The following is a 24,542-nucleotide window of genomic DNA, read 5'->3' as shown; positions in this document are numbered from 1 at the left end:
AATAAGAAAACAGCACTATCTAATAGGAATATTTATTTACAATGACAGCGGAATCAGTAGGTCTGTTGACCCAACATGGATTTGGACCACAGAATCTGGGTCATTCAAAATTATGTAATTGAACAAAAACAAATAAACAAAAACAAAAACAACCCCCCCACACACACACACATCCCATCCTACCGCCCTGTACAACAGTTTTGGCCTGTGGCTCAAATTGTTTAAAAAAATAGATTTGATGTGAGAAAAGGTCACTGTAAAAAAATAGTGACATTAAAAAGAAGGACCATGTTTCAGAAACACGGTACGTATGTGGTGCAACTTACACAACACGAAGTTAAAATGTAATGAGACAGTCTACTGCAGTTGTTGATGCGTAACGACAGACAAAAAGGAATTTTATATTTCAGAGATTTTACCATATTAATGTAAACTGTGACGAGGCTGCAGGCCTTTTTTTAATGTTTACTGACTATTAAAATTCATGTCAATTGAAACAAAAATTTTAAACAAAACCAAATACGTTATCGAGAAATGCACAATGTCCACAATATAGCGCCACCACGCAAGAGGCTAATGCAGCCCCCTAATCATTATTGAAGAAACCATCTCTGCATAATCTAATAATGTGATTAAAACTGTGCAAGAAACGTATTTACAACATGCGTTTGTACACCACACTTTGATTTCACAGAGAAAGCATTTATATGCAACAGTAAGGGCAGCTGTTTTTAGAATGTTTTTTGGCAACAATGAAGTTATCAAGGTCACCCAATCCAAGAAAGGGATTTAAATGGGCTCAACAGTTAACTAATGTCAGTGTCTACCATTAAAAAAAAAGTAACACAAAAATACACTTCCTAGAATTACCCTAATAGGGGAAAAAATTGTCTATCTCAGGGAGGTGATGATCTGTCCTTAGATGATGCACTTGACCTCTCCTGGAGGGATAACTACTTGAGGAAATACAAGACATTCAGCTTCAGCACGTTTCCAAAGAAAGATGAGAGGCAGAAAGATGTGCGTGCAGCCGTTTTTATACCAAGTCATAATTATCATATGAAAGGTTCTTCAAATTAGTGATGCTGTCTGAAATGGAAGCACAGAAAAAAAAAACAACAACTATTACACCACAAATTCCCAAGTGGGATCATCAAGTCTAATTTGACTGAAGAGCCACAAAGAATGCATCTTACCAAGCACCCACTGCTCAGACAGGATCCTACTTCCCACTGGCCTCCTCCCGCTGTATCTCCCTATACAGATTCCAGCCTGACGTACAGAATTACACACCCTCCCCCCGCACAGCTGGATCAACTCTACCAAACTGGGAGCAGGCGGCTGGGAATGCTGGGACACAAACATGGGTGGCTGATCCTGGAACAGGTCCTGCTGGTAGTGGTCTCCGAAAGATAGATGCTTCTGAAGACGGCAGATCTAGGCACAGATAATCCAAGTTCCAAATATGAAATGACCTGTTTAATAATGAATCATAAAATAAAAAGTCTGGATGGACTGAAGCACATATTCACACTATTGGTGGAAAATATAAATTACTGACTTACGGCCAGAATGTTACTTGGTGTAACAAAGCAAGCTAGTTGTTTTTACTTGTAGCTTGAAGTAGGGGTTCCATTAAAAAAAGGGCAACTGTTCCATCAACTCTCATTTCTTTGTTGTGAAATGCAGGAAAAGGCTATTTTTTTCTCAGCAGCAAAACTTAAAACATTTAGTTAAATTGACCAAGTTAAAATGTTTGTTGCCTGGAAATTTGGAGTCCATCCAACATTTTTTACACTGTTATGCTAACAGGTTTATTTTTCAAAAATCGGCATCTTTTGGAGTAGCTAAAGTTCACCCCAGAGGCTCTCTCCCGCACATGCATGTGTGCACACACGGACTACAGCTGGAATGCAACTTCCAGTAAGTACCATAAAACACAGCTACTACAGTTTATCAATAAACATATAAATAAACCAAAAACAAACAAAAACCTATGTGCCAATAGTTTGTAGTTTGAGTTGAGAGTGGATAACAGACAATAAATTGAGAATTTATTTGAGAAGAGTGTTCCAGGGACTAGTGAATGAAGCTCTGAGCTCTCACCACAGGCTTGTTTGGTATCCAGCAGGGGTCACTTACTAAACTGAATGGGACATTCTGCCCGATTGCGAGTTGAATGCCAGGAAACAAGCGTTAAGGATTTTATCCCTTTGTAAATGTTCACACCGGTTTCATTTTACACCAAGTAATCAGGGATAGACCAGAGGAGTTCAGGGACAGGGTCAGGTTAACATGAACCCATATTGTGTACTTGCAAGGGAGCGACTCAACACAACCTATTGTGTGACTAAACGTGCTTGAAAAGGCATTCGAGCTCATAATAGGAAGACATGGAACATAATAAAACTTTGTTGTAACAAAACACACAAACACATCACCAGTGTTACCGTTAGAGCGAGAATAACATGTTTTGCGCAGAATGTTGGCACTTGGAAATAGCGTTTGTGTTGAAGTATTGAAAGCAGCAATGGTCCGCTGCTTGTGACTAAAGGTCATACTTTCAACACCTGCGAGTAAAAAAAAAAAAAAAAAAAAAAAAAAAAGACTACCGTACTGTATTGATGAAAACATTCATGAATTGCATTACATCTCTTCCAAAGGGAAACTGCCTGTTTTCAAGCTCCTGTGGTTGATGTCCTGTCAGTACTCTCATCTGCTCATTTAAAAAAGGCCGTTTTTGTGAATGCAATGTAATTTAGCAAATTTGTTTATGCATGGTACAATGGATTGTCAGATAAATAGCCTAGTACTCCAAGGGCTAAGGCAATCTTCCCTTCATTCATGCAGGCAACGTTGCCATGGAAAATAATTGGCTCACTGACCATGAATCGAACCTAAAAGCTTCCAGCTACAAGATGACCACTGGAACACTTTTGTAGAATGGGCTGCATATACAGCACATTTTTAGCTTACCATTAAAGTAAACTGACGGTTTGAATCAAACAATACATCTGTAAAACGACAAGCTCAGGCTGGTTTAAATTTTTTTTTTTTTTTTTTCAGCAATAGTACTGCCGGAGAACCAAGAGGCCCCTGTTTGATGTTCAGTGCATTTACATAAGACAGTAGGGAAAATCAAGACGAGCAAAAAAACATTGGAAACAAGATTTAAATACGAGTTAGTATTTGTTGGAGTGATTTAGAGTCACAGAGGTAGCCGCTGATGGGACAAGCCAAAGGTCGCAACCACAACAGCATGAACACCTGCAACGTCACCGTTTTGGGAGAATGACGACATACTCTTCCTCTGCTGTAATGTGCCTTCAATATTTTGCATTTCCCTTCACTGTAGAATATTACATCAGCTGACTTCCTGCAATTCTGTTTCACTCTATTTGTGAAGCTTACCGCTCCAAGAAAGAAATGTGGTTGAGTTGGACTTTGTTGTTTTTGGGGGCGGAAAAAAAGTGAAACTGAAATGTGAGAGATTAACGAAAATGGGCGACTTTTCAAATAAAGGGGCTTAAAGGGTGAATCTCCTGAAACAAAAGTATACTGAATGCGATTTGGGCACATTCTTGCCGTTTAGAACAACACATCCTCATGTGTTTTTCCTGCACTATGTCCCCCACGGAGATGTAAGCTCCCACAGGCAGACAACTTCACACAAGAAATGACACCATTAACAGTGCAACTGAGGTAAAATGAAGACTTTGTTTTTCTGAGGATTCACCTGGCAAAACGTAAACATTCATTTTCAAAAACACAATATAAGAAAAACATGCTGGTGACATGGATTTCTGAAAATATTTTCTTTCACATCAGCACATTCAGTAAATATCTGGTATCCGATCTTTAGACAGCTGTATTGTTTTATTAAATAATTTTTGTCAGAAAATTTGGCCCTGAAACAAAAATAATTCACTTGATATCCTCAGTATGACCTGTGATTGACTGTAAACTCGAGCATTATGTACACCACTTTTCAGCAGGAATCCACTTACACACTATCCTCATGAGACCAGAGCATTTTATTCGTATTATTATACTGTATCATGAAGGAATTAATTATTGCATGAAAATTAATTGGAAAATCAAAACAAGTCAACCAGAGTGAAAGAGCAGCACAATAATATGCTTTTAATAAGAAAAAAAAGCAATGTAAATCATATGGTGTTAAAAAAGTTTGGAAATAATTCAATTGAATGTAAAGAAATAAAACAGCCTTTGCCACATTTTTGCTCTGCGCCTTCTGTTGTGTACACCTTAGTCACCTGGGGGCAGGATAACACCCATTCATCCATTTTCTAATCCACTTATTCTCACTAGGGGCGTGCTGGAGCCTATACCAGCTGTCTTCGGCTACTAGGCGAGGTACACCGTGAACTGGTTGCCAGCCAATCGTGAACTGGTTGCCAGCCAATCGCAGGCACATATGGACAAATAACCATTTGCACCCACATTTACACCAAGGGACAATTTAGAGTGTTCCAGTTAGCCTGCCATGCATGATTTTGTAATGCGGGAGGAAATCGGAGTACCCGGAGAAAACCCACCCAGGCACGCGGAGAACATGCAAACTACACACAGGAAGGCCAGAGCTCGAACCAAACCCTGTACGTCTGCACTGTCAAGCCGCCCACAATAAAATAGATCAGGTCTCAGCCCCTCAATAAGCCACAGTAGTATTAATACATTTTCACAGAGGATAAAGAATATGTCTATGAGAACTGTTATATTATCAGTCTGCATGTGCTGTTCCACTGTTTGTATTCAGATATCCGTCGCTGAAAGGGTTATTAACGCAGCAACACCAATGCCATTCGGTTGGCTCGTCTCTGGCATTTCGCATTACGTGCTAGCATTAAGGCAAAGTTATGAGATTGTTTTAAACACACAATAATTCTCTTTGTTATATGCAGTATACAGTACAGTATATAGTTTGACGGTAAAGTTCAACTCGGAGTGGCATTAAACAGCTTGAAGACATTTTTTTTTTTCAAATGTCTTACCAAACTGCTGTTTGTTGTGAATTATGTTGAGGTCAGTGCCATCTAATACCGCTCGTATCTCCTGTTTTTTGGTTGCGACTTAAAGCAAATAAATTAGCCGAACGATGGCTTGAATCAAAAAAAAAAAAAAAAACTGCATCACTTGTACCTCAAGGCACAACTAGATATCAACTGCCCATCAAAAGAGTAAAAAGGGAGACATTCCATCATTATTCAGCACCCATGGTTTATTTGTTTAATGAGTATAGGTTTAAACTCTTTAAATGCTGCAATCTCATTATTTTTGCAAACATTAGAACGTATAAAATTATATAATTTAACTTTTAATATATGAAGAATTTGAAGCATTTTATTGGTATCTCTTTTTAAAAATTAGAAGATGAATGTAAAAAAAAAAAGATGTTGATATGATTTAAACTGCGGGACTTTTCAATCCATCATTTAAAAACAAAACAAATCAATCGGGCCCCGCAAAAACCTGAATGTTTTCTGAAGGACTGGCAAATATTTTTCAATGGGCTGTTGGCTGCCACTGTGACTATAACACAGTGCCGGAGGTGTACAGCTGCATCCTGCATAGCTGTTTAACCAGTGGAGGGAAAAACACGTGGGCATTGTGTAGGATATAGTAGAGAATGTGTAGTTTGTGCATCTGCCTCTATGTGTTGTTGGTGTGGATTATAATAGATGCTGCGCTTCACTGGGTGGCCACATGGCAGGGGGAGTGGTTAAAGTCACAGTTAGCGAATCGGGGGGTGTCGAGGGCAGCTCAAACAAGTGGCTGGAGCCTTGATGAAAAATGCTCACATGCAGTCTGGCACCGGTAAACTGCGGGAATGAGCCTCTGATTTTTCTTCCAACTGAATGGTCATACAAGGACTCTGCAGAATCTCAAGGGGATTTAAAGTTGAATGCCATTGGGAAAAGCAACATTTGAAAGAGAAACTTTTTGAGCCTCACAACAAACTCTGAAGAGGAAAATGTTGCACGCCGTCTTGTTCGTTTTCAGTGTCTGTCTCAGCATGGGGAGGGGATATCGGACGAGTTCAGACAGCACTGTGGGCAAGAGACAATATCAGATCCAAAACGGCCCATGCAGCTACACCTTTCTACTGCCTGAGCAGGAGAACTGCCAAAGCCCGAGCAGCCGCTACAATTATCCAGTTCAAAAGGACGGGCCCGCAGACAATGACGAGTCATCTCACAGGCTGGAACAGCTTGAGATGGTCATGGAGAACAACACACAGTGGCTACTTAAGGTAAAGTCATGTCTGCCCAATATGTCACATAATGGCATGAGAAACAGATCTTGGTCAATACACATTGAGTGTCGCACTATAACAGTTAAAGGGACTTTGGTACTTCATAGGACGAAATGAGCATTATGTGAGCCAAACAATTTCAAGTTCGACTACAGAATTTATAAATCACATGCTTAAAAAGTTAAGCTGATTTCTAGCTAAACCTTTTATGAAGTGCACACATCCAGGTCGAACCCAGACAGGAAGGTGTATCAGCTATTGTCATTTTATTATTTATTATATTTTTAATAATTGTGGAAAATTGCAGGAGAATATTCTTAACCAAGGTATGCAGAGGGACACCTTGGACAGTATTTTATTCAAATCACTGTGTGATTTTTTTCAAATCACATTCCAATTTTGCATGGCTATAACAGTACTTAAGATTACTACTCGGACTAAGACGGCAGTTTTGATCAAGTTGAAACCCGATTGATTTGTGAAACAACTTTTATGGTTCATTGAGAGCACTAGCCATGAGTCTAGACCAGTGGTTCTTAACCTGAGTTCAATCGAACCCTTGGGGTTCAGTGAATCGGTTTCAGGGGTTCGACGGAGCCTCTGCCATACAATTAAATAAAAAAACTACCTATGTCTTGAAATTGTATTTACTTTTTTTCTGTTTTTAATAAATGCGTTTTTAATGTCGTGAATTTGTAAAAAAAAAAAAAAATCATATTTTTTTTTATTTTTCACTAATGAAGGGTTCAGTGAATGTGCATGCCTCTAACAAGGTTAAGAACCACTGGTCTAGACATAATTGAAGAGCTTGAGCTATGTGTCCTAACTTTTGTCTTGGACAGTTACATCAGTGTATAGAGTCTTACAAATATTTGCAAAATACGCACGGTGCGATAATTTTGGTCATTTACAATGATCTCCAGATTAGAAACTCGAAAAGGTCATAGATGTACATGATAAGAACCTTAGAGCACACAATAATTATCTCTGTATATAAGCAATGCTCTACAATAATGTCCCAACAGAAGTTTACTTTTCGCAAAAGGCCCAGATGGCTTCCAAAGAGACAAAAAACTTGTAACAGGTGTCTGGCGGACAAGTGTGCACGTCCCTTGCAGTTTGCCGAGCCATTCTTTGAGGCATAAAAGAGAAGACCTCCTTTTTGCGCTCCTTCTTCAGAATTTTAATGAAGAGAACCAGATAAGAGCCCTTCACAGTTTGAGTGCACAAATACATTCTCCAAACATAATGCAAGTGACGATCCAAAGATCAGTTCAGCAGGGAATTCTTTTGATGTTCTTTAAGGAAGTAAACCTCAGCAGAAGAAAATAGAAAAATAAAGATTGTGTAAGGGTTTCAGCAAAGGCTTAGCTATACAACTAAGCTAAATCAGTTTTTACTTTCAAATATGTACTGTAGGTGGGATGGTTACTAGCATGACAACCAATTAATTCACCAATTAATTAAAGAAAACTAAACAAACTGTACAGGGCCATGCGCCAACTTTCTCTTAATAAGAAACAGTGCATTAGACTCTGTATTATTAAAAAGTGCTTTGCTTTCTTCCCTTTTGATTCAATCAATCACCAGACAGCAGTGTGTATAGCTCCCCCCATTACAAGCATACATAAGTGTAACACGCAGACTGGCACCCAAAAAAACGGGGTTCTAAAAAGCGGGACTGTTCAGATCGGATATTCCACCATGTTAGACCATGAAAATGCAATCAAATACAGACGCGTACAGGACCAAACTGAATTGAACCATAAAGCCAAGTGGAACCCAGACACCAGTGGTGAAATGCCGGTGTCAGTTATTCAGGATACCTGAGCTGGTTGAGGGACTCAAATTTGAATCATAACCACTTTGCTTTGGCTGCCATTTCTACAGAAGACCTTGCTGAAGACACCTTTTCTCCAGTCAAATTGATAGTGTGAATTTGACTTTTCACTCAAGATATGTGGAGCGTTCGAAGAATTCACTTACTTGACGTCTCTGTCAAATGAATCAATGGAAAAAGCTGGAAAGTGGGGGTGTTTATTTCAAATGCGGGAGTTTTAGTCTAATTTCAAATGTAACAAGTAATAGCAGGAAATAATGAGTAAGAGTATTTCTATTTAAACTCTTAAAAGTTGCCTTTGCGTATTGAGCAGTTGGGGAAATGTGATGTCACGTTTTGTGTGTGTGTGTGTGTGTGTGTGTGTGTGTGTGTGTGTGTGTGTGTGTGTGTGTGTGTGTGTGTGTGTGTGTGTGTGTGTGTGTGTGCGTGTGTGTGTGTGTGTGTGTGACTGAGGAACACAACCATTTTTTAACTGGATGACTCGGAGCCTAGCGGAATAAACAACTGATTAGATCATTAGCTGTAAACAAGATATCCTGACAACAATTCAAAAGTCCGCTCATCAACTGTGGATGTGTCACAAGAAACGACCGCTGGGAGATGAAGACAAACTAAATACGCACTGCGCTTGAAGACAATTAGTGAAAATGTTTTTCAAACTGCATGCAGATAATCAAAATGTATATTCAGCTGAGGTGAGCTTCCAGCTTTAACACGTCATGGTGTCATGAAGGATGTAACTCCTCACTCAACACTTCCATCCTGTTTACGAGTCGGGTGACCTGATTGGCACTCAGGAACACCATGCAGGAAATAACTTAATGATTGGTCTTGGTCTAAATCCGGAATACCGTAAGGTACATAAGAACATATCGAGTTAAAATTAAAACAGTGACCTTTTCCCATCTTGAGGCTAAAGACGATTGTAATAAAGTGATTCATACGGACGTAAAAAGGAAGAGACTAATCATATGACTGATTTGTGACCCCTTATATCGCAACATACCTTATACATACTTCTAAAATAACGAATTGGCTCAAATTACCTTGAATAATGATAGTTATGTTAATTGATGTGAAGACACTGATCATGTTATTGATTTGTCATAATTAGGGATAAAGAAAAATAGGGCTGCAACTCGCGATTATTTTAATGATCAAGTAGTCCATTGATTATTTTGTCAATTAACTGATGAATCGGATAAAAGGCTTTTTAAACTTTTTTTTTTTTTTAACTATCGGCCCCTTTATTAAAAAAACAAAACATTATTTCAAATTTCCAGTGTAGAAAACAAATTGATCACAATTCAATTATTGGTTTGGTCTGTAACAGGTCAGAAAACGAGCAAAATAATCATTTTCCAAAATAAAGTGCAAATGACGTTTGCATATGTCTTATTTTGATGAAACACAAAGACAATTAGTCTTGTTTCATGGAGGACTACAAAAATCTGTGAATGCAGCATTTACTGTGGAGGCTGAAATTCCTTGGATTTGATTATGAAAATAACTTTTGATTAATTGAACGATCGATTAGTTGTCAATTAATTGCGACTCCTGTAAATGCCAATACACAACCCTATTTCTATAACCCTCTGCCTTGCATTTTCTCATAATCACTTGCACAGCATTCCCTCCAAAATAAAAATGTCTCAAAACGGGTGAGCTATTTTTAGAACACGCTTGCGACCGATGTGGTCCTTGGGGGGTACAGAGTGCCCGGGGGCGCAACGTTGGTGACCCCTGCACTATATTATGCATTATTAATTATCCTGTTTTAGAAATACAGTAGATATGGTAACAGATGTAGTTTTAAGGACTACATTCTGACGGGAAGATTAAGAAAAAGGGGACAATATGGAAATTTGTTGCTTGGCTGATGCTCCTTCCTTTCTTGAGCACTACCTGTGTGCCATTGAGCAAGACATGAGTTATTTTGTCTTTAGAGGTTATGTCACACTGCATGTTCACTCTTGTTTGTTTGGGATTGCAGTTCATTTATTTGTTCGTCCAAATGCGTCGATTTATAACGCATAAAACCCGTTCAACAACATCTTTGATTTGTGCCACAGCTACAGAATTACATCCAAGAGAGCATGAAGCAGGATATGGTCCAAATTCAACAGAGTGCAGTGCAAAATCACACAGCTACAATGATTGAAATCGGAACAAATTTGCTCAGTCAGACTGCAGAGCAAACAAGGAAACTGACCAATGTGGAGACACAGGTGAGAGCCTTCTCTGACTGCTTATAAATTAAAACAAAAACACACCAATGTTGGATTGTAATGCTTTCACACAAACTAAAAAAAGCAATACGAGATCTCTTCAGATAATTACCTTGCATGTTTCAGTTTCATCTGTCGGTTGAAACAATCCATGTTGACATTTCATTTCACTTCATTCCAATAAAACATTCACTGCGAAATACTGCACACAATTGTATAGACGCAGATATAGATATTGATCAAATGTAGTGGAAAAACAAGAATGGATGTGTCAGTCTATTATTGTCGCTTAACATCAATGACCTTATGTGAGCCAACAGAACAGCATTTCCTGTTATTAGCACACTTGTATTCCCACAGAAAGAGTCTATCAGTTTTTCACAATCAGACATCCGTCTGTTCCAACACATCAACAGAACCAACGTAAAAGTACAAGTAGATTCCACGTAAACAAGCTGCTTTTTCTCAGAACCTGGAAAGTACAGAATTTAAAGTACATCTGCGCCGTTGGAATTTTGTTGCTTTCCTGTCACATTTTTTTCCATTTCGCAAATGCCTGTTTGTAGAGGTGCAAAGTAAGCTCGAATTGAAATAATCCTACCAAACAGGGCACACAAGCAGACACAGTATCGACTAGTTAGAACACAATGAGCATCAAACCTGAGGCGTTTTTGTCACTACAGGGGAAGAAGGAGCTTTGCATTTAAAAATCCGATTGGATGGCAATCACCTTAAAAGTATTCTCCAATGCAGCAGCTTCAAACACTAAGCTGCAATTTTTTGCATCATGTTCTTTAGAGAGCTAATTTCCTATTTTTGCAAGGAGAATTTCACTACGGCGTCGTTAATAAAACACCCTTTCCCAAGTGGCTCGCGTGGCTCTTAACACTCGGGACTAGTGAGTTACTATGATCTGCACATCACCATTATCAACTACGCTTCTGTGAGAGTGTCTGTGTTGTGAAAGCCGACTATGTGTTTAAATCAACGCACGCACGCACACACACACAAAATGGACTGGATTGTTTGAAAAATGCAGGTTGTTTAAAGAGCTGATTGTTTGATATTCTTTCGTATTCCCAGGTTATTAATCACACAACTCGACTTGAGCGGCAACTGCTTGAGAATTCCTTGTCGACAAATAAACTGGAAAAACAAGTGATTGTTCAAACTAATGAAATAAGTAAGCTGAATGACAAAAACAGGTGAGAACACGATAAAATGCTTGACATTCAAAAATGAAAGCATGAGACGAAAAAAAAACTAAACTAGTAAGCTAAATTACATGTATCTACTGCTTCAGCTTGTTGGAGAAGAAAGTAAAGGAGCTGGAAGAGCAGAGGCAGGTGGAGCAGAAGATGCTTCGAATTGAAAAGGATCAGCTTCAGATCCTAATACAGAGGCAGACGGCCATTATTGGCGAGCTGGAGCAACAGCTGCTCAGGTTGTCATCCAACAACAGCGTCCTCCAGCATCAGCAAAAGGAGCTTCTGGACACTGTGAACCACCTAATTCACACCTTCTCCACTGGCACAGCCCAAGGTAGGTCACCAGGAAAAGACCACAAGATTTGAACAAGTTTGACTCAATTAAATGTGACTACCGGCAACGTCAAGAATATGCATCTCAACCACTAAGCAACATTTACTCAACCCAAACTAGTCCAACCACAATCATTGCAGCAGAAAACACATTACCACTCACTTTCGCAAACAAAATACCACACATAACCATGACCCACATCGACAGAGTTAATTAAACCCCTCACATTAGTGTAATATATCTTTTTCATGGGACAACAACGGAGACTCAGCATTCAAAGTAATTCGAAACAGCCATTTATGTCTAAACTGCTGGCAGCAAAAGTGAGTACACCGCCAAATGAAAATGCCCAAATTGGGCCTAAAGTGTCAATATTTTCACAGCCACTGGAATTCTTTTCCACATCTCCATGACAACATCACCGAGCTAATGGATGTTAGTGACCTTGTGCCTGTCCATCTTCCGCTTGAGGATGCTCCATATATACTGAATAGGGTCCAGGGCTGGGGACAGACTTAGCTAGCCCATCGGCTTTATCGTCAGCTTTTTCAGTTTTGGTAGCCTCAGCAAGGCAATGATCGATGGTCTTGAGGTGAGTTTGGGGTTGTTATTATGTTGGAACGTTGCTTTTGCTGCCCAGCGGAAGAAGGGAAGGGATTGTTTCAGTATATCACTATGCATGTTGGAATTCCTGGCTTCAATTGTAGCTCCCCAGTGTGAGAAGCACTATAGAGCCCATGATCATGACACTCACATTGGTTGACTGTAGTCAAGGCACTCTTGTCTTTGCACTCCTCGACTATTTTTTTGCCACACCACAGAACATGGTTCAAGTCATCTGTGTCTTTAGTTTGCTTGAGTTAAATGGTTGATCATGGCGAGGCCCGTTCTGTGTGGAACCAGTCCCGTTAAATCGCTGGATGGTCTTGGCTACTGTGCTGAAGCTCGGTTTTAGGGTTTTGGCAATCTTCTTCCTTCTTAGACCATCTTTACAGTGAGCAAAATTGACCTTCCAAGGGTTTTGGCAAGAGGTGCCACAATGAACTTCCAGTGACCAGTATGACAGTGCGAGAGAGCAAAAACACCAAATTGAACAAATCTGCTACCCATTCACAACAGAGGCCTATAACGTAACACTAATGAGTCTCGCGACTCCAGGGAGGGAAAATGGCTCATTGGGCCCAGTTTACACACTTTCACTGAAGGGTTTATTCAGTTATATTGACAGACAATAATGGCTGTGTTGAGGAAAAAATATATACTTAGTTGGACTGCAGATGAAAATGAGCTTTGTGCTAAATGTGGTGCCAGCATCTCTTCATGCTGCTAAACAAGCTGCACAATGACTGCTTCACATTGTGATGAAGTGTCATTTCTTCAGTGCTCTCCCATGGAAATGTATAATACAATATTTACAAAAATGTGAGGGGTACACTCACGTTTTGTGATCCACTCTACATTATACAATTCTGAAGTTATGAGTGAACGAGGAGTGAGGACGATTCTTTACTTTGCAATGTTGTGAAATAGAAATTTAGCAGGTTTGTGCTATCAAACAAACTGCACTTTTTTTCCTACATTGCAGAGACAAAAACTGCCATGATGCAGGACACTCCGTCCACATTCATGGACTGTGCTGCCATCTTCAAGTCAGGAAACACGAAGAGTGGGGTCTATACTCTCACGTTACCCAATACTACAGTGGAGGTTAAGGTGAGGTACATTCCGTTACATTTTGTCGCCGTCAAACGAAAACCACATATGTAACGTTAAAAAATAATAAGCAAGTAGAAGTAGACAAGCAGATGAAACCACTGTTTTAGTGTATCCAGTTTTTAACTACCATCAAAAACACATTTCTGCATTCAGCCAAACTGTGCTTCCTCTAATGGTTGTGTTACTTTGTTTTAATGATCCAAATGTCAACAACTTTGGATTTTCATGCATTTGTGTCAATGTCCCACACGTCCCAAAAAATGAATCTGATTTACGTGTACAGTTCAAACTGGTGGCAAAATGTATTATTAAATCATAAAGGATGTTGATTTAAATATAAAACAAATGTATTGCTTTGTTGACATGAGACATGCACATTTCCGCTTCACGATCAATAATGATCACACACAAAGTGTATAAAAATTGGATCATATTTTTTTTGTTGTTCTTTTATGTGACAAGTCAGAGTTTTGCAAAAGAACAAATTCTCTCGATCTCAGCAACAAGTTCTCCTGACTTGCCCACCCTTACATAAGTAGCACACATGGCGGCATTGGATTAGCTGTTCAAACAGCAGAGAAACTAAAACGTCCGGACAACCCCCATGATGATGTGCATGCTTGAGCTAAAACTGTGATCTCCTTAGATACCTGGTACTTTTCAGCGTTTAATACTGGACTTGAACCTTTTAACATTCAATGAAATTCCCTGAAGGTGTCTCACAAAATAAAATACTATGTTGTCGCAGTTCTGTTGTAAATCGACTTTTGCAGGGAATGGAAACTGAATTAATAGGAATTACTGATCAACTGATTTTTCTTTTTGTTTGCAGGCTTTCTGTGACATGGAGACAGAGGGAGGTGGCTGGACAATATTACAAAAACGCTTTGATGGCAGTGTTGACTTTCACCGTACGTGGCAAGAGTATAAAAAGGTAAGGATCGGTGAGGAGGAAATACTCGCCTAGAGAAAAAAAAAATATTGCCTAGGCTACGGGTTTAATTCCAACTTCTCAAAGTAGTTCCTCTGTTGATGCTTGATTGAAGTTGCTTGTGTGCCTTTGTGCAGGGTTTTGGAGATCCTTCAGGCGAATTTTGGTTAGGAAATGAATTTGTATTCAGGCTAACAAGTCAACACGCCTACAGCCTAAGGATCCAACTGAGTGACTGGGAAGGGAACTCTGCATTCTCCCAGTATGACCAGTTCTCACTTGATGGTGAAGGACAAAACTACAGGTAAGTGGCGTTCAGAACATCCAATTAACTACAGGGCTGAGAAATGCAACAAATACTTGGTGGACTTCAAAGCAGGTAACCAGGGGGGGAAAAAAAAACAAACAAAACAAGGCTTCACAATTCTAATTTGAACACAAATCATTTCATTGTGTCTGAAGAACTGACTTAATGAAAACAGCCTCAGGTTTTTGAACACCCACACAAATGACTGTTTACATTTTACCCCCTTAATTAATTAATTCATACTGAATGTTGCTCCTAATTACAAATACGGCTCCATGCCATACGTCTGTTGGTGTAGTGGCACATTTTAGGTGGTTTTTAACATTTGGATTGCCAAAGTGTTATTTGGGCCTCATATAGACCAGGCTATTATCAGGTTGGTCTATTAGATATTTTGAACACAAACTGTATGGAGGGCACGGCACATGCAAGTCTGCAACATTATACATGTTTGTTTGTCTTTTAAAGAAAGAAAAAAAAAACATAACTTAAGAATTCCCCCTCTGTCAATTTCATAAACGTGCATGCCAGTCAGAACGGGTGTTTGATATAAGAAGGTATGTCCGTTGTATTTTGAGGAACAAGCGGTATTGACTTCCTCCTTCTACTTCCTTAATTTTTCCTTTTCCACTCTACAGGATACACCTTAAAGGCTACAGTGGAACAGCAGGCAAAATAAGCAGCATCGGTCAGCCAGGAAGTGATTTCAGTACAAAGGACGCAGACAATGACAAATGTGTTTGCAAATGCTCACAACTGACAACAGGGGGTAAGAAACTTTGTCTCATAGAATGTGCAATTTACAAGTGTATGCATTCGATAAACTGCAATAATTACAGCACAACATGGTGGATGCCAGAATTTCAAACTCCCCACTCTCCTAAATGTATCTTGGCACTTTCCTAAAATCTTGGAAGGACATTATGAGGACTCCTGTTCTTTCTGGCCAGGCCAAAGAGCGCAATTAGACAGAGTTAATCACTGATCAACTCTTGAGGGAATTCAGCCACTACAAGCGCTGACATGAAAGAGCCTGGGAACAGAGCTTTCTCTTTCTCCTTTTGTAGCTAAGATCCTCCCTCCATTGCCTTGCAAGTGACTCTGCTGCCAGAACTTTTGCCTGCCTCTACATTAGAGCGCCGTCAAGTGAGCATAAAAGCAAGAAAACCCTAACCCTGTCCTTTTTCCCATGAGAGTTCTGTCTCAAAGGGGATGCTCTCAATGGATATCATTCACAACTCCACTGACAGAGAGAGACACAAGAGAGAACAGAGTCTGGCGATGAGAAGCTTGGCAATATGAAGCTGTCCATCATGAAAGACCAAATCTTTATATAAACAAACATAATCCCTAAGTAAATGACAAGTTTTAAAAGCGGGATGGGAGAATGCAAACAGACTATAGATTCTAGGCCTGCAAAGAATACTCACGAGTCATTTCAAAGATTTCAAAAACTGAATTTGATTTCGAGATGCAGTTACAGTGGCATCCATTTATCATCATTGTGACAAACTGGCATAAGAATTTACATCTTTTAAGTGTCTCCTGGGATGGATTTGGTGCTGTCCGAGCACTACGTCAAAAAGAATTTATTGCCTTTTTTTAAATTTAAGATCAAGCCACCTTGTTCAAATGTAATTGAGCAACTGAATTGGAAGGCCAATGCAAAAAAAAAACACTCTAATTACCCAATGCCCTATTACTGTGAAACCTTTGAAAAAAAAGTTCAAAGTCTACACTTCGTCAATGCCCAAATACATTTGCACCTACCATTATAAAAAAGCCTTTCCTCTTTAAAATCTAAATCATCACTGAATGTACGCAACATTTGCCTTTTATTTGTGTTTTAGGTTGGTGGTTTGACGCTTGTGGACCGTCCAATTTAAATGGCATGTATTACCAGCGAGGCCAAAACTCCAATCGCTTCAATGGCATTAAATGGTACTACTGGAAGGGCTCCGGATATTCACTGAAGGCCACGTCCCTGATGATTAGGCCAGCAGACTTCTAAGTTTGATCATTTGAATGGGCACTAAACAAGATGGAGCCCAAAAGCACCTCATGACATTCCTGAAAGGGCTAACAGGGGAAGTACTAATTGATTATATTAACTCTTAATGATTTGAACCAAAAATGGTCAAATTAAGGCACGCCGTACACCGAGATGCAGCCAATCCGATTTATCTGTTGCAGTTTGCACCGTTCCATATCTAGATCATCGGCTACTCGCTTTGATGCTTTTCAAAATTAGACTGCAGATCAACAGCGGCGCAACATTGCAGAAATAACGGACGATCATGAATGCCATGTCGTATTACATCAGCTTTCATTCCAAAACCATACGTGTCAGGGTACAAAGCGTGAGGCAGCTGACTGCCACCAAGCCGTACCAATACACAATAATATTTAGCTAAACTGAATTGTACCTCGGGTAAAAAGCAAAACGTGGAGGGTGTTGCTGAAATGCACGAGTGCAATCAAGGAATGAGGAAATCATTTCCAACAGCCCCTCAAATATCTACACTGTCTCCTTTATTTCTCCCCCCATTTACTTTCATTGTATTAACATAATATAGCTGTGGCGGCGCGGGCAATCAATTTCTTCCCTGACAATTGCATAATGTTATTTATTGTTCAATAAAAATTAATATAGTATCGCACATCTGGTGCCTCAGAATTTTGGGCAAAAAAAAAAAAAATAGCAGGGGCTAATGATTATGCGTGAGTTGCAGTCTGCAATTGTTCGTGGTTGCCCAGTTCGTAACGTTCGGTGGCATCGCTCGGTGTGCGGTGGGCCTGACATGAAAGGGGGATGGATGTATTAACAACTTTGGCAATTAGAAATTACACTGTAAGTCTCATTTGTGGTAAAAGTGTACAGTTACTTAGTAATATATACGTTGCTATACTGTAAACTTATCAGTGTTCGGTGTTTCAACCATGGTTGCCAATGACACTTCCCAGAAATAGAGGCTCTGGTACAACATGAACATTGGGTGGAAAACAATTGGCTCTTCATATTTATAATTAATTGCTTGACATTTTTTTCTGTTGTAGATGTCAATAAGGCTAATTGTAAATGACACTGAGAATCTCAGTTTCGAAAACGTTTCTTGTGGCGAATGTTTACACTAGAGTACATTTTGTGTTTTATTTATGTGCGGAATTATTTGAGGATTTATTTGACCTGTTCTGTTGTATCATCACGTCACCTGTATGTGAATCGTTCGAGAACTAGCATTTATATTGCACATAACCAGTGCTTTTGGGAAAAATACATCTTTATTTATGTAATGGTTCATTTGAATCTCTCTTCCAACACTGAGTTTTTATGACAATGTACCTGTAAAGATTAGTTTGTATATAATGATGTTTTCAAGGTCAATTATCACCTTTGGTATTTCAAACAAGTCAAGAGGTTTGGCGTGGGTGTAGCTCGTGGACATATACAGTACTTAAATGTGAAGTACATTTCAGTGGTGATGGGGTTGCATACTTTTATCAAGCAGGAGCAATGAGTTGCATGAAGCGTAGATAGAAAAAAAAAAAAAACTATTGAAAAAGAATTTTTTGAAACCACATCACACTGCAAAAAAATGGCTAAAAAGAAGGCATGCATGTGGTTCTGCATCAACACAATTACCGGTATAAAGTGTACCGCGACAGAAATGTGCTGACATTTGTCTACGTCAAGAGGCTGTCGTTGCTCGCTGTGGCAGCAGAGGACAGTGACTCATGAGTTCAGGAAGAGGCAACATCCACATTTCTCACAGGATACTTCAGGAAAAACAAGCTGACTGAAAATGGATGGCTGGCAATAAAAACTAACAGGCGGCCAACTGACTTCCTCCGCCTAGCATTTATGAGCAATTATTGGATTGAGCGACAGCGAGGGGAGCATCACAAATGCTTTGTATTGTGAACATGATTCATAACAGCAGGCACTGCACAATGCAAAAATAATTTACAACTGTATTTGTCAGAAAGTAAAGAATATAAATCTTTCACTTAAAGAGCAAAGTTGAATAGAAGTTAAGATCACAAAAACCTGAAGCTATAATAACTGAGAATATGTGAAGTGAGGGAGCTAGCACAAGCACGACCATAGCTATTTTTCATTGTTTTAATATTTCATACTTGTCGGTTTAACCAGTTGTACGTTTTTGATCCAGCATACCTGGGGATATTCATTAATTCACTAACAACACCATAAGTATGCGCATAGGGTAAATATTGTATTACGATGTTGTATTACGATAAGTCGATGAATTTCTGGATTCTGTCAATGTTTTTTATATTTTATTTTTATGCTCTGCAATTTGGTGTTTAGAGTTCATATTGTGCTTATTTATGTGGAGGATGAATAATAAATTCAATTCTAAAATTCAGGTCACATGTATGAGCTCCTATACAAAAACTTGTGGAAATGTAAGACTGAGGTTGGAAAATTTTCCATATCAGTCATCATGCATGCAGTGTTTTTAAGAGGAAACGTGTGGCTGAAAATAATCATAAAATAATTATCTAGTTCGAAGAATCCAACTTTTCCCCCCAAAGCCCTTCAAAACAAAAATTGCAATGTGGAGAAACAGGGGATGGGCATAGCCCGTGTCACATCAAAGCGACGGCGCTGCTGTTGTAATGCAGAATTTCAGCCTATGGTGCGACAGAAGCTGCGCACTGCAGCTTTAACCGATAAAAATCAGGCATCACGTGATTTTTGTGATCATAATTTGAGCCTCCTCCATATTTCACCGTAGGCTGTACTCTTTTCATTGCATGCATTATTTTTGAATAAGTACCGTAAACAAAGAGCTGATGTTACATTTTTATCTCATTTGTCCAAAGAATCTTTCCTCCGAAGGTTTCTGCTTTGTCAATATACATGTAGGCAAACTCTGGTTCCATCAATGTGACTTTTTAAATTTTTTTATTGAGCATACACAAAAGAAATCAGCAAAAGTGTAATTTTTTTTTCCAAGATATTCATTTCAGTAATAGTACGGTTATGCTTCAACGTGTCTCTATTGATGAGTACATTAAATAGTCAGCAGCCAGGACTGAAACTCTTTAAAAAAATGGCATGGGTACGCACCTGTGCTGCTGGAAACTGCTCCGAAAGTTCATATGGTTCCTCAGGAACCCACTGCCTTTGCTCCAAGCACCACACAATCTATTGAGGAACGTTGAAAATGCATTTTTTTAAAATCCTGAAGATGGTTTTGTGATTGGTGCCCTAAACAAACAATATACCCATTCAAATGAGAGGATCCAGCAGCCGCGAGCAATGCCCAGTAAAACATTCAGAGTCCGCCGGTGTTCCCCAGAAACCACATGAGTTGTACTCTCACAAACTCGATCAACGATAGAAAAGCCACCCAGTGCCTTCACAACCTGAACGACTGTGTTCTGTTTCCTGGGAGAGAGGAGCAATGGTAGGAGAGGATGATAGATACAGTCATTTCTACACATTGCTTTAAATGCCTATTTATGTTTGTTTTTAGCACGTTTGAATATATTCTCAAGTGCTACTTACTGAGTGGGCATGCTTGTCATGACCAGTGTTCTCACCGACTGCAAGACAGGAGGGATAAACATAATTAGTCATGTATCTATTTTCACAGCAGGCATCTAGCCACTGAAAATGTATGAGCGAAACATTTTACACCTCGTTCTCAATAAGCGCTATGTGTGACTGTATGACAGCATAAACCAGATAAAAGTGTGAATAAATGTGTGGGGTGAAAAAAAACGATCAAAGTAGTAAAGTTGACAAGAAAATCCAGCACCAACAGCGCTTTAAATATTTCCTTTGGGAGTCCACTAGTTTACACTGACACAAGCATCATCATCAAAGAAGACCAGAGTGAGCAAATCTAGTAACTTTGTCACATACATTTGAACACAGTGGACAAAAAGGCATCAAACACTAAATATAGGCACTGAAGCAGAAGTGTGAACGTGTCACCCAAAGGCATGACAATTTGGTGTCTTCACGTCATACGATAGTCAGAAGCAGTTACAAACAGTTCTCTGATATCTGGTCCTCCAGCTGGAAGGACCAAGAGCAACCTGCCAATCAAAGTGTGGTATCGACCCTCATCTCTTGACCTCACCCCTGTTCCAACATCCTATTAATACTGATAAGAAGCGAGGGAGAATTAATCACCAACACACCACAATTGCTACTGCACTGTTGTCCACTACTGTGATGTGTGCTGCCGACTCACAAACGAGGTCAAAAATGATTCATTCTCGGCCCTTTCAAACAAACAATTGCACCAAGAGAAGGGTGGATTAACTCATGAATAGGAAGACAGTGACGCAAGTGACCCTCAGCGCAAGCTAAGGAATTCCTTCAGTGAATGACAAGGTCATATTGACGTCTTGAAAGTGATGCTATTCAACTAAATCAGAGGGACAAGGAAGCTGGGCTGTGAACAAGCCATCAAATGGCTTTGTGGCACAAGTCGTCAATGGCAGTAAGACAGCCACCCATCCATTTTCTGCACTGCTCTTCCAATTACAAGATGAAATCACTTGAAAAATATGGAGGGGAAAAAAAATTACATTATCGAGTTTGTGACCACCTACACTCCTGCCTGCGTTTACAGCACAAGATCATTTCGAGATGGAGAAAAGGCTGGACAATTTAACCGTGACCTCTGAGAGACCCCTGTGTTGTGTTACCTCACGATCTTTACAGAGCAGACAGAAAATCTTCCTAGCTATTTTGAACATTTCGCATTTCTCCCTTGGGTTAAAGGCTGTGATGTTTAGCTCTTTTCAGCTGTGGCATGACGAGGTTTACGGCATAAAGAAAACAAAGGCCAGGTGCATTTCACAAACGAGGAAGTTATATTCTATCACCACAAAAGCAAAACACAGGAAGACCCAAAGACCAGACAGACAGAAGCCCCATGGCGAGATGCAGCCGTACCGAGGAAATACTCGACCTAAACATGGCTGGTGCGCATCCTAAACTGTCTGTATCATGGAATACAATGGATGACATGATTAGATCATATTTTGAGTGTACAAGATAAATACAGCAGATTTAACATATCACCCTCAAAAGCCCCATGAAAAATTGGCGATCATTCCATTTTAACATGTCATTTTTATGTGAACCAGGCAAAACTGGGAGCATAAAATTCAGCTCTGCACTATTTTATGGGAAATGTAAGGAATTGTGAACACCAGATACTGCTGATTTAAAAACAATTCAGTTATTACCTTTGCTCTGCTGATTTTCTGAAAAAAAGAGCAGGGGCGCTTATTGGGCTTCCCCTGGTTGTCCTTTGGGATTTCTGTTGAAGTAACTGGAGCCGAACTTTCACTTCCTCTGCCTACATTGGTAACAAAGCAAAAAACTGAAAACATACAAGATATTGCGGCCACTGTCTGACTTTAAACTGCAACAGCACGAATGCATAAAAGAGGCACCAGACTTCAGAAGAATATTCAGTAACATTCAGATTCAATATTAAATTTTGCAAAGTCTGATCCAAAATGAAAGCGCATTAATTAATGTGCAATATGAAACTGACATTGACAATCACCTAAGTGGCCCAGCGATTATAACGCGCCAACATGTATTATGAGAATATTAGTTCATTAGGGTGAAGGTTTGTTGTTTATTCATGCACAGTGTAATTTGTAAACTTTGGCACCTTTGCTACTCACTTTGAAAAGTGTGACATAATTGACAAACACCAGAGTGACTTTCCAGTTCCAAGGTTGTCATCTTCTCTGTTAGCTTTGCTGGATCAACAAAGACGGATGCTTTTTGAAGCCCTGATGCAGCTTCACTGGCGACTACAAATGGTAAGGTGCTTTGCTTTCTGCCTTTCGCAGCCAGTGTTCTGGTACCATTTGGATGATCAAAAGCAGGCAGATTTTCTTTGAAATCATTTTGTGGATAGGCATTTAAAACAGGCTGCGGCATGCAAATGTGTTCACTATCGTCTAATTTCCTTTTCTTTGAGCCGTTAGTTCCCGTAAGAGCACTTTTACATCTCCTTTGTTTTCCTTTCTTTGGGACATAGTCCAACTCAGTGGGGATGTCAAAATCGGTCAGGTCAGGGAAAACGGGCAAGAGGTGTCTCTTGGGGTTCTTGTGGTGACTGGCTGAAGAGAAGAAGTCGTCAAACACATCATCGTCTCCATCAGGGGAATTCAAAGCAACCTTGCGAGAATTTGTGGAAGAGCTATAGGAAAACGCCAGCGTAGAAAGAGAACGTCTGCCTTGCGTTCGCTTTCTCTGTCGGTGGTCATTAAATAGCATGCCACCAAACATATTACCACATGAGCTTGCAATCTTACTGTTCTTTACCTCCGCCCAGTGATTGCTTTGCCTTCCCTCATCAGACTTGTCAATTGTCTGCTCCAGCATTTTATTAAGAGAACTGCAGGAATGCATCTGTGACGTCCGCTTTCTTTTGCTGGCGTGCTCGTCATCAGCAGATTTGACCTCCTCCCCGAGGCTTTGTGCTTCACCCACAGATTTAGGTTTCTCTATTAATGATTTTGTTCCTGAAGTCATCCTTTGCTTTTCTGGCGTCTTCCCTTCCACTTCATTTATTGTAAAGTCAGGACATGTTAAAGGACTAAAGGACGGGCGTTTTGAAATGTCACGACAGGGCGAGAGCCACGGCTTTGCCAAGTCTTTGCTGAAGGGTTTGTCAGGGCTGTTTTGTTCAGTCACATCACTCTCTTTACAATCTTTTTCCTTGTCAGGGACATGACCAAGCTCAGCAACAGATGCACTAGAGTCCTCATCAGAATTTTCATCTATAGAAAAAGAAAAGAAAAATCTGAGCTTAAAATGTTGCAAGCTTAGTTTTAAAGTGTACTCGAGTGAAATATGACTGCAGAAATCTTTCAGCACTTTGCACACAAGCAGATTGTTTGCCACCCACCCACTGAGACATTGTGAAAAAGCAAATAAAGATTGGGCAACAGGATGATATATTCTGCCACTGTGAATTATTTCTTAGAAGCCGTCAGAGAAACTGAGGATGCAACACAAGTAGTCCACATGAGATGAGACTAAATTGTTGGATTTCAAGATCTGTTTTTTTCTTGGTTGGCTTACAAAAAAACCTGAAGACAGTCGGTGAGTTCTCCAGTGAGGGCTTCACTCCTGGTGATGAAGACATTTGTGAGACTGAAAAAAATCAAAATGAATGTTGTGATTTTAAAAAAAATATTATTTTAAAAAAATGTTGTGAAATTATCCATTCACATATGTGACAAGAATTACCTGTGGGCGAGATATTTTCGCGTTTCTCTTTCATGTGTTTCAAGCGCTCTGCCATATAATCAGTCCTTTTACACGCCGGGCTATACACAATTCCACTGTCTTCATCAATAACAAAAGGTGAATCATCTGTGACTGTGGAGGAGAAACATTTGTAAGAAAGAAAACTACATTATTTAGTGGTGTTAATGTAAAAACATGGAAAAAAGCAGACTTTTTTTTTTACCCATTGTTTGCTTGGGAGCAATGTCTTTCATCAGTTTATCTAACTTCTTCTTCATGCGTCTGTCATTTTCTGGTGTCCTCTCTGGACAGTCTCTAGGCTGCATGCAACGATGCTGCACCATTCAAACAAACATGATATCAACAGGAAAATGAAATGGACTCTTTGGTCACAATATTTTACTGCAAACAGTTGTTAAATTGATGCACATTGTTA

At 39.6% G+C, this 24,542-nt stretch overlaps 2 protein-coding genes across 3 annotated transcripts in view; one reads left to right on the top strand and one right to left on the bottom strand.

The window, feature by feature from the left end:
- Positions 1-232: 232 nt before the first annotated feature.
- The window catches only part of mcph1 (microcephalin 1), a 26,752-nt gene continuing 2,442 nt past the window's right edge, over positions 233-24,542 (bottom strand). The window contains exons 6-15 of one of the 2 annotated variants that reach the window (XM_019870573.1): positions 24,330-24,441; positions 24,107-24,238; positions 23,939-24,010; positions 22,528-23,634; positions 22,078-22,190; positions 20,378-20,415; positions 20,095-20,257; positions 19,937-20,014; positions 1,197-1,437; positions 233-1,089 (exon numbers count right to left, since the gene is read on the bottom strand). In XM_019870573.1, the coding sequence (XP_019726132.1) occupies positions 1,037-1,089; positions 1,197-1,437; positions 19,937-20,014; positions 20,095-20,257; positions 20,378-20,415; positions 22,078-22,190; positions 22,528-23,634; positions 23,939-24,010; positions 24,107-24,238; positions 24,330-24,441 (2,109 nt within the window). In that variant the 3' untranslated portion in view covers positions 233-1,036. Of the gene's footprint in view, positions 1,090-1,196; positions 1,438-19,936; positions 20,015-20,094; positions 20,258-20,377; positions 20,416-22,077; positions 22,191-22,527; positions 23,635-23,938; positions 24,011-24,106; positions 24,239-24,329; positions 24,442-24,542 lie in introns of those variants that run through there. The other variant, XM_019870574.1, reaches the window with a different exon arrangement.
- Positions 5,502-19,229, top strand: angpt2a (angiopoietin 2a). Its single transcript, XM_019870575.1, has 9 exons — positions 5,502-6,274; positions 10,190-10,345; positions 11,429-11,550; positions 11,649-11,887; positions 13,473-13,600; positions 14,436-14,537; positions 14,672-14,838; positions 15,480-15,610; positions 16,692-19,229. The coding sequence occupies exons 1-9, from the start codon at positions 5,996-5,998 to the stop codon at positions 16,850-16,852; spliced, it is 1,485 nt and encodes a 494-aa protein (XP_019726134.1). The 5' UTR covers positions 5,502-5,995; the 3' UTR covers positions 16,853-19,229.

Source organism: Hippocampus comes, unplaced genomic scaffold, assembly GCF_001891065.2.
Source record: "Hippocampus comes isolate QL1 unplaced genomic scaffold, H_comes_QL1_v1.1 scaffold76, whole genome shotgun sequence".
In the NCBI taxonomy this organism is placed as follows: Eukaryota; Metazoa; Chordata; class Actinopteri; order Syngnathiformes; family Syngnathidae; genus Hippocampus; species Hippocampus comes.
Note: the sequence above shows the minus strand (reverse complement) of the source record. Positions and strands in the feature narration are given on the sequence as shown.